Here is an 11,396-nt window from a genome sequence, read left to right on the forward strand (position 1 = left end):
ATCAATCTGCACCTGATAAAAATATATAAAAAATAATCTGCAAAATTAAAAATGATCAAAATACCCTCAAAAATTTATGGGGGTATTTTAATATTTTTCGAATATTCACTTATGTTTTATCAACACACGTCTAAAATTTTAAGTTATTTGGATTTGTAAAAATAAAAATAAAAATTCAAACCCTATCGGGCATCCGTGATCGTTAAATCGGTCCAGATTCAACTGAGCCACTAAGTTCATTTTTTCTTGTGAGCCCATTGACTCACAGAAGCTATTTCTTTTATATATATATATATATATATATATATATATATATATATATATATATATATATATATATATATATATATATATATATATATATATATATATATATATATATATATATATATATATATATATATATATATATATATATATATATATATATATATATATATATATAAGAGAATCTTCAAAAATTATAAAAAAAATATTTTACATAAAAAAAATTGACTAAAATATTTTGAAAAAATTTTGAGGGTATTTTGGTCAATTTATTACGGATAATTTTTTTATATTTTTATTAGATGCACTTCAATAAGATGTATATACTATCCAAATTTCAGGTCATTTTGATTTGTAGAAAAAAAAATGTAAAATAAAACACTACCGGATAATTGTGATCGCACGATGAAATTTGAATGGTGATGAGGGTAAGTGAAATCACTATTTATTTTCGTTTATAGACGTTGGAAAGACTTTTCTTATATATATATAATTTCAAATAATTTAGATTTATAGAAAAAAATTAAAATTCAATTGTGAAATACAAATGTGATTATTGGATCGGTTCAGATTCAAAAATAAAATAAATAAATATATATATATATATATTTTCAAATAATTTAGATTTATATAAAAAAATTAAAAATTAATTATAAAATATAATTTTGATTATTGGATCCGTCTAGATTCAATCTGGTATGTAATAAAAGTATAAGACTTAAACTTTTTTTTTTAAATTATATCAAATTTAATGGTCACTATTTAAGATCGTACGTGCATAAACGACGAAGTGACTTACAGGACCATACATAAACGAGAAAGGGAACTTTCGTACGAAGGAAAGTTCCAAGCGGCTCCTTCGTTGCCAAGGGAAAGACCGGCGCAAAAGTTTCTCGCCGTTTTCATTTTCCCTCTCTTCAACTTTCGCAAGAGTTTTTCCGGCGAGTTTTCTGGCAAAGTTTCCGGCGAAGTTTAATCAGTATGTGGGTAGAGATTGTATGTGGCTTGGTAGTTTACAGGCTTTTCAGCCGCTTCTTATTCAAAGACGATGAATTCGAGCCTCAAACACTCTTTGATTCCACTTTCGCCATAGCTAGCAGGTTCAGATTCTTAGTCTTTCTTCCCTAATTACCATGGGAATTTTTTTTTTTTGTTGTTTTTTTCTTCCAGTTGTCCGAAAAGAAAAACCCACCTTCAGTCTACGCAGAGATCATTGTTTTCTTATTGAATTCGTTCGTTATTCGCTATGGATTTTGGGTGTCTGTTTTTCAGCCTTGAGAAGCTTTATGGTGGGAAAGTATACACTGGACTTCGAATCCCTGACGCAGAGAATGGGAATTTTCAGGAGATTGATATGGTTCTCGTTACCAAAGGGTAAGGATATAGTGTTTATTGATGAGTTATTTGAAATGAACTAATTTCGAGTAATTTTCTTTGAATTTGGGTTTCTTCTTACTGTGAAATTGAGATGTATATTGTGGGTTTTTCAGGGAAGCTATGGTTATTATGGTTAAGGATATTTCGGGATTTGTGGATACTGAGCCTTCAGGTAGCTGGGTTTGCATGAGTGGGAGTAAGCAGCACGTGGACAGGCATCTTAATCCTGTAAATGCTTTTTTTTGTTATTATGAATTTTTCTCTTATTGATTGTTTTAGCTTTGATACTAGTTTTGATTATTCTCTTGTTTTTGTTTCGGGTTTCTGGTGACTGGATTTGGTTGGTTTTTATTCCTTGTTGCCATCAAATGCCTCTATGTGCTCTCTGATAAATGTACCTTTTAATTGATGAGGATCGTGGCTCTATTATATGTGATTGATGAGGATCGTGGCTCTATTTATATGATGCTTGCTAGAAAGCCTGTGGAATCAGTATAGAAATCTCCCATCCTTTTTCTAGTTTTTATTTTTTATTTTTATTTTAGAGTAAGTCGGGCTATAGGATTAGAAATACTTCCTAGGCATTTACAGTCAATAAGGTTCAAAGTGAAGCCAGTCACTTTTTGACTGAACCAATTCTTAAGTTATATACTAAGTCCGTGAAGATCTGCACTTGCTCGTTTTAGGTTAGCTTAATTGATGCGTTAGCGAACCCATTAACCATGCTCCTTTCAATATCTTCTTCATCTTTTGACTGTTAAAGTGTCCTAGCGTTACTCTAATAGCTTTTCCATATCAATCATTTGCTTCTTTTCTATGTATTATGTACTCTGAAATCAGAAGAAAAGCCAGTGTATGATGTTCTTCTTTCCATTTGTCATCACAGTCCTTACTTCCCTTGACATGCATTGTTGGAATAGTAGAAAAATAAGAAAATAATAACTAAAGGAGTGGTTCTGGAATATCTTCCCATTCATTCTAGCTAAGTTTTCCTATGTTTTTTGAATTGAGATACCTCCTAGAAGTGGGAAGTGTGAGCAGGAATGGATTCATCCTAATATTGTTATTCATCCTAATGTTGTTACTATCATATGAGTTTGTACAAATGCGAGGAATAATGAGTGAAACGGGGTATGGGAAAACTAATAATAAGTGAAACTGGATATGGGTAAAAATGGCTTTTAGGCAAGTTCTCTTCTCAACAAGATCAAGGAGAGTCTAAGATATGTCTGGGAGGCATGAGCTTTGGGACTTGAGCTTTGGCTTCCCAGTAACGTGGAATATTTTCCCAATTTTAGGGCACAATTTTGTTATAGCTATTGCCCCTTCCTTTGTAAAATGTGATCTTTGTAAGATGGGTTGGCTTTGTCAGCGGTGATAGGTATGGGAAGATTAAAAGAAAAGAACATATATATTGGGACAAATTTCATCTCAGAATCTTTTTGGGAGATATGAGATATGTATCCTAGGTCAATCTAATTTCCAAATCCTACTATACAAACAAAGCATGCTGATATTGGCACTCTGAATTCCAAAATGAAAGAAATCTTTCCTGAATCTTCTTTCCTCAGGGATCTAAATATGCCCAGATTATGCCTTTAGTACACTGCCCAAGCGTATTATTGTCTAAGTATTTCTTGTGATAGCTCTTACCTTCTTCAACGCGCCAGTTTTATTTTCACACTCGCACTGAAATCCCCTTTCAATGATTGTGGAGAGTATATTCTTTAAAGAAGACAACATTCTGTCATTAAATATTTGAATTCTAAGTTATTTTGCATTTCTCAACAACGTTCTTGTCTAGTGAAAGTGTTTATGTGGTAGTCTCTAGACCATGATTTAATTGGTTTGTTCAACTATATGTAAACACTCTATTTTATTTCATAATGTTTCGAAAATTTCAGGTGGAGGAGACTAGAAAGCAAGTTTCGATTCTCGAGTCTTACTTGGAAAGGAGAGGAGTACTTTTACCAGAGGGATACTTGAATTGTAGAGTTCTACTTCCAAATCCCAATTGCAGGTGAGTTCTAAGAAGGGTGAGGACCTTAAACTTTTCCTTAACCCGTCCCAAATTCGGGTAAAAGAGGTGGGTTGTATCACGTAGGAAGCTAACATAAAAGTTGCCAAAACTTTCTATATATCCTGAAGGCAGACCATAATTCGTATAGCCGACCCCCAATAGTTAGGAAAAGGCTATATATATATATATATATATATATATATATATATATATATATATATATATGAGAGAGAGAGAGAGAGAGAGAGAGAGTCACAGCCCCTCCCCCCTCCTTCCCCACCAAAGAGAAAAAAAAAAAAACACCCACACTCAGGCGCACAGATAGACATATCCAGAATTAAGAAAGTTCCAATTCATTCCTTTTTTCCCCCTTGAAGGCACTTGAGAGTTGAGACATTCAAAAGAGAAGAATAGAAATATATGTTGATCCCTTTAATTTCTCTCTCGGAATATGTTTCCTTAAATTATCCTCTACGGAGATGTGAAAGGGGCAGGCAACTAAATGGGTTATCACGGAGATACTTTCGTTTTGCGACATACCATGTGGTGTTGAATGTTCCAATATAAAATCATGCATTGGATTAAGTCTTCACAACCTCACCAATCTTTTTTCTTTCTTTAAAGTTATTTTAGAATTAGTTTAATTTCTTCGTCCTTTGACTGCGACTGCTGATGAGTTTGCACAATAGAAAATGATGTAGTTTGCTTGAGTGTTTATTTCAGTTACAATCATGCAGTATGGGCTGAAATTGTTTATTATTAGGCCCAAAGGAAATAGCAACTCGTTTCATTTCTTTAGTTTTGTCATTTCTCTGACACTTTCAATCTAGTGATATTATATTCTTTGGTTATTCACCTATTCATCTTTGAATTTCTCGACTATATTGAAAAAGAAATAGACAAGAACTTATGTTCTATCTTCTTTATTGCTTCAGGGTTGCATATCGCCTAGATGTGTTACCAGAGGTTATTTCCTATGAAAAATGGTTGCAGTTGAAGCCAGGATCTAAATTTGGCTTTTCTAATTGGATGAAGGATGCTTTTCTAGGAACCAAAAAAGATATTCAGAATGGCCTGGATCAAAAGCTTCATTTTGTTCTTGGCTCAGCTCCAATGTGGGATAGGTTTGTATATATCTGGCCCTTCACGAAATTTTGTTGCATACTTACATTATAAATGTGACTGTATTTTAGTCAGCATGGCTATTTTTTGGGATTTGTTAGCAACAGGTTAGTGGCGAAAGCCCCGCAAAAGGAAAGCCAATAGCACTGCAGTGCTAGTTCCTTACATTAAAAAATATTGTCAGAAGCCTTCTTATCTGTCTTTTCTTTTTCTCTCTCTTGATAACTACAAGGTCACAAACTTAACCCATTCATCTCATTTGTGGATGTAGTTGGAGTTCCATTTGCTTCTCTATGCCAATTTGCCTTCTTTTTGCTAAATTGCTGAATTGTTACTATTCATCTTTGACTTATTATTTTTTAATGGCTAGCTTGTTGTAGGACTGAAGGGTTCATTCCTACATGAGTGTGACAAAGGTTTGGTGGGCTATTTGAAGGTTTAGGGTCAGTTGAGTATAAAGTAGTTTAAGGTGTCCCATATTAGGGTAGGTGTGGTTTATAGGAGACCGCAAGGAGGTAGGACATGGCGAGGTCTATGGGATGATTGGCTGAGGTTAAGGTAAAGTTTAGGTATCGAATTAAGGAGTCTAATGGAACTTAAAATCTCTAAATTTTTTACAGTCTAGTAAGATTGGAGGATGCTGAGATGGATTCTAGGACTGAATAAAAGCAAATCTGGAGTTGAAACTTGAGCTTGAAAGCTATGGACAGTATTTGTTTATATGGGGGTTGTAATAAGGTAGATTAGTTGAGGTTTGGAATGGCTGTGCTAGGGTTTATTGTACAGTTTGTATCGGTAACGAATTTGGTTATGGGGATGTGCCACACAATAGGAGAAAGAAGAAGTGCCTAAGCTTACATGTGGAGAACATCTGATCTACAAGTTAGGGTTTTGGCGAATCTCTCCACCAGATGAAGATGAGGGGCTCTAAACTTTGGGGAAGACCCTCCCAAACCCCTCCTAGAGCACTAAAATAACTCTCCAAAATATTCTTTAAAGTTGGCCTCTCAGCACAATTAAAACCTGAGTTTTCTTACTCAACTTGAATATGAACTGGCCATAAGCCAACATGGGTATTCATATAGGTTTGGATCCCTCTTTACTTAGTTCAGGACTCAAGCTATCTCTACTTTCCTAAACATCCTGATCTCCTAAAATCTTTTAGAAGTAACTAGTTCGTTTGTAATTTCAAGAAACTAGACCCTTGGAGAACATGGAAAGAATCTTTACAGACTTTCGACAAAATTAGGAACATCCTCATCATCTTAGCCTTATTCTAACTATTTGAGGTCGGCTACACGAATCCTATTCCACCATTTCACTCTGTCAAGGGCTTTATCCTCAATCCAGTTGGATTTTGATTCATGAGAGGGATGTTACAAAAGTTTTCCCTTGGCTACCAACCTAATACAACCCTCCTCCTTTCTCATTTGGGTTAGGATCATAACTCACAAAATAAGGAAGGAAACAGCTTGCTAAAACTTTAAAGACTCTGAACTTTCTAGTATATAGAGCCCATAATCTTCTAGAAGGTTGATATTTCTAGAAGATTTCCTATGTTCTCCAGCCTAGAGTTTCTAGAATTCAATAATGGAAAGAAAAAAAGATAAAACACTTTAGAGAAATAATTTATTAAAATCATCATTGATTTTTCTAGGGGGCTCCAACCACAATTTAAAGCCCAAAATGTTTGAATTACTAGAAGGGTGAGATTCACGGTAAGGTGCACCCCAAAATCTCATGATAAGATGTATTATGGGCGCCGAAACTCTTATGATCATGAAATTGAAAGCTCCATAACTAATGGACGGTCTTGATAATGTTACAACATGTATTATTATTTATACTTGGAATTCAATTTTTCTTTCATATTCATACATATCGAAGTGGAGATGATCAATTGGAGGGTTTTTTAATGACGAAAAAAACTTTTCCGATGAGTTTTGAGGTGCACCTTACTTTTACAATATAAGGTTGACAACTTATATAATCTTTTTCCTTACTAAAAAGTAAAAACCAATGTTCAACAAGGCGGATGTGCCCAAACACAAAGGCGGCCTCCATTTGGGGGAGGGGCAACCTTGCGGATGGTTGGACCCCCCACACCTCCTCCCCCCCACCCTCTTTATTGTATATAGAATTAGCATTTTTATATTTCATAAGTAAGTTTTGTATATAGTATATTGTTAAGAAGTCAGAAGTACAAATCCAACATAAACATACACGACTTTAAACTGTAAATGAAATAGTTAAAACTCAAAAACAACATTAAAAGATTAAAGCAACTTGAGATGTCCTTTAAATCTCACAAGTCACAAATCACAACAGATACTCATTAGTCATATAAAAAAAGTCACATCCAACAATTAAAGGCCATAAACTACAAAAAGTAATCTTCTTCACCCCACAAATATGATGAACTCATGTATGAGGTTGAGTTTCATTATCGCTAGCATCAATATTGCAATGATATAACACATGAAATCGAAAAAACATATTACTCATGCAATTATTTAATAAGCAATTGTAAAACTAACTCATTAAAAAAAAAATTATGGGGATAAGAGTTATGGTTTCTGAATCATACACGTAAACTCATGATTAAATTTAAAAAAAGAAAATTTGTTCAGTTCGGGGGCAGTGGACTTTTTCCATTGAATTTCTTTCCCAAATACCCAAAATAAATATCAAAATGGGAAAATAGTGTGTGAATAATAATCCAAATAGTTGATAACATATCAAATGTATATCATAAATTATGAAAAAGAAAATACAAAAAGTAAAGAATAACATCATAAGACATTGTAAACAAAAACATTTACATAACCTAATAAAAAATATTGAAATATGCCAACCTTCTTGAAATAGAATCAATATCGGCCGAAACCGGAACGTTTTGGTTCCCAAATCTCCTCTTTTACAACCACTATAAGCTTAAAAAGATTGGGGATGAATATCCTTTAATTTCATGAGCATTCGAGGAGGTTGAAAAAATTTTGTTCTGTCTACAAATCTTCAAATTTTGTTTTTTTCAATGTTTTCTCACTTTAAACCTCACTAAAAATGTTTTGGGGGGTGAGAATGGCCCCTAAAACCTTTTTTTCCCCTTTTTAGGGGCAGAAATAACAAAATTACCCAATGACTGAGGGGCATTTTTTGCCCTCAGTCTCGATTATTTGAGGTGGAGCCTAGGCGCCTGCCTTTTATGCCACCTTGATGCACCCGCCTAGAGCATTCCACCTAGTCCACGCCTAGGCGGTTTGTGAAAATGGCCGCCTAGGCCGCAAGGCAGATTTTTCTTTCATTGCTGAAAACCCATAGAGATGAGTGCCCAAGATCAAAAGAGATCTTCAATCTGGGCTTTGGAGCAACCTGGATTAACATCTGGTTGAAAAGTTACGTCTGCAGAAAGCGGTCCGCATCGTATTTTAACTGAGCTATTCTTTTTCTGATAAATATGGTTTAACTGAGCTTTTGAATCAAAAGATAAAGTTCAGGGGAGTTGTTGATTTTTGAATTAGCTAAACAATAGTAGATATATTTTTCCAACCCATGCCCCATTGTACATCGTCTTAAAGTTATATTTGCCATACCCATAATTTAATTCCCCTTCCTTTACTATTATCGTTGATGAAATCCATTTGATGTACAGGTTGGAGCTTAATGGAAGCAGACAACTTCTTGGAAAATTTGAAGGTTTCAAAGGGAAGCAGGAAGATATGCAAACTCTGCAGATTGTGAAGAGGTCCAAAGTGAGCAAGGTGTTAGTCATGAAGTCAACAATGTTTGGGTTTCTAGGTATCACCTACATAGTCTATTATCCTGACTATTAGAATACAAATGCATACACACATGCATGTGGGCATGCACACACACACACTACATTGTATGATCTTATACCATATTAATTGTTTCTAGGAAATGCTAAAACTATGTAGGGTTTGAGAAGAGAAAACCTTGTTCTCAATAAAGTTTAATTTATGCAACATGAGGAAACTAGAATATTCAAGTTAGTTAAAGCATTAGAAGTTGTAGAGACTAATTACAGTGAAGAGAAAATTGGACTGGAAACCACATTCTTGGTGTGTCCACCATCATGCATCCTTCTAAGCTCATGCAGTCATGCTATATATATCCACGAAGAACATGCAACAGGATTCCATTTTCTAGATTTGTGGACTTGCTGTTTTGAAGGCTAAACAACTCTCCATGATTTTAAAATATATTTTCCCTCTTCTAGGTTCCATAGTTCAATGTACCTACATTCCAGAAAATGCTGAAATCATGCAATCATTTTGGAAATTTGGATTTGATGCTTCTTAGGTTCTTATAATCCTGTAATTTCATGCTACTTACAATTTCTCATCAATAGATTGGAGCAGAGAGACTCCTTGATCTGATCTTCTTGATCAAGAGAAAGTATATGTTTTTATGACAACTATTGTCTGCTAAGCGGCAAAACAAAGCCCCATTGAATTCTGCAAAATCTAGAACTATTATATTTATGTTAAAACAACATGGAGTTTCACTTCCAATAGAATTCCTTGGTTTTGACACCTTGTGATGTTCGCTTAAATAGGGCGAAAATTGCATGTGCTCTATACTTTTCGTGATTATCGAGGGGAAAGCGGATCTGCATCAGAATGGAAGGAGTGCACTGTGAAGCCAAATATGGAGATATTGTTCCAACCAAGGGACACAAAGAAAACCAGAAAGCTCAGGCTTGCATCAGTTGTATCTTTGTCACTCAGTGCATGAGAGTCACTCATAGAGTTTCAAGCCTCTACTGGCAAAGTTGAAAGCAGTCATTTCATTCTTACTCCTCAGAGTAGCCAACATGTATATTTGGTTGAAAAAGGAAGCAATGAGAATGAAATCGAGTAAATCCTGGAGTGCTCATGCGTTTATATGAGGTTTTATTACTAAAAATGTATTAAGAGTGTGATAATTTTCTTGCATCAGAAATGAAGAAGTGGGAAGAAAATGTAACATTATGGAATGAAGGTGATTCCGAGGAATCCTTTTCTCTCCCCAGTGTATCTTGAATTTATTAGGTGATGCTCTTAAAAGACTTTTTTTTTTCCTTCTTCTTTTGAATGATATAAAAGATAAATTTCATGTTTTTGTTATTACTGGAAGCTGATGCATGACCATCTGAACTTGGACGTCAAATGGACTGTAGGAATTTTAGAATGGCAGTGATGTCTAGCTTAAGTGTACTCTTTGATTGCGATTTTGGGTTGTAAAATTTAAGGACTGGTAATTAAAATATGAATCAGCTTAGTCCTGGCTAAACTGCAGATAATTCTAAGCAAAACGTTTTGGGTGCAGTTGCAGCGGACTGCACTCAAAACCATGATGCTGCAAGCATTTCACCCCATTTTTCTGTATGGTTATGGACCCTAGCTTTAAGAGTATATTTGTGTAGTGTCGAGTATCACAGTTTTGAAAAAAAATGGATTTGGCACTTCAAAAAAGCTGTCTCGACTGCCATCTCAAAAACTGATCCGAACCAGCCATGTCACTTGATAGTAGATCGATCAAACTGGAGCCTTTTAGAAGCTCTGAATCCTTTTCTTCTGTGGAAAACAATATGAGGTGCTATAATCCAGGGCATAACTATCATGATGTGGTTTTTAAAAAGGGCGATGGATCAACTTTCCCCTCTTAAAAATGTGCACGTCTTTCCTCTCTAAAAGTGCCTTACATTTGTCTTCTTTTGTTTCAGACGAAGTTAAGTATAGAGGAGCAAGGCTCCAGAATTACAAGACGTTACAAGATGACAAAATAAAGAAATGCAATTCTCTATTTCTAAAGGTAACCCTTCAAAACTAACAATGCACAGACATCCCTCACCCCCAAAAGGTCCCCCCAACTATCCCTCACCCCCAAAAGGTCCCTACATCGCCAACTACGCATGGACCTCTCTGGCTTCTTCTATTCGACCCAAACCTTACATTAAAACCTCCAAAAATCTCTAACCCATTAACAATAACCTCTCCAGCTAGGGTTAGGATCATAGTTACCAAGAGCGCCCAACTAAGGTGCCGCTCCTCCTTTGGAACCTAGCGCTGACGTTCCGTGTACGGAATCTCATTCGGAACCCGTTTCCAACTTTTTGGAAGCTTGCTCATATTTTTAGGATTTTTTATCCCATTTACAGTGGAGCTCGTTCTTGCTACTGCGTGGATCTCACCTCATTGTCCCATGGAACGCGTTCTTGAACAAATTATATCCCCACTCCTAGAATTTTTAGGATCGTGATCCCCACGTTCTTAGAACTCCATCTTTAGAGAGGATCCCACCATGAACAAAAACAGAGCCACCCACCATTAAAACAATAGGTTATTAGCTAAAAAACACGTAGAAATTGGGCATCCATGACTCAAAGCATGGGAATACGATCCCATTTTATATGAAACGCATTCCCTTTAAATAAGACCTCGATCCCTGTGTATAAAAAACGTACTCCCTGTTCATACGAGATCTCGACCTGCAATTTTTACCGTCACCGAAACTCGCTCCCCAAGCTCCGGAGCTTTAGGCAGCCCTTGATCCGATGCTCCAGCTCCCGGAACCGAAATCATTCCCTCTCCTGCTCCCGGTGACT

General features: G+C 35.5%; 1 protein-coding gene across 1 annotated transcript; it reads left to right on the forward strand.

Annotated features, from left to right (window-relative positions):
- Positions 1–1,030: 1,030 nt before the first annotated feature.
- LOC18429244 (plasma protein) lies at positions 1,031–9,915 on the forward strand. The gene is made up of 7 exons (XM_006838534.4): positions 1,031–1,367; positions 1,540–1,641; positions 1,758–1,872; positions 3,549–3,664; positions 4,600–4,788; positions 8,439–8,584; positions 9,366–9,915. Exons 1-7 carry the CDS (start codon positions 1,249–1,251, stop codon positions 9,542–9,544), a joined length of 966 nt encoding a protein of 321 aa, XP_006838597.1. The 5' UTR covers positions 1,031–1,248; the 3' UTR covers positions 9,545–9,915.
- Positions 9,916–11,396: the final 1,481 nt, after the last annotated feature.

Source organism: Amborella trichopoda, chromosome 3 (genome assembly GCF_054954075.1).
Source record: "Amborella trichopoda isolate Santa Cruz 75 chromosome 3, AtrichopodaSantaCruz75HAP2 v2.0, whole genome shotgun sequence".
Classification (NCBI taxonomy): Eukaryota; Viridiplantae; Streptophyta; class Magnoliopsida; order Amborellales; family Amborellaceae; genus Amborella; species Amborella trichopoda.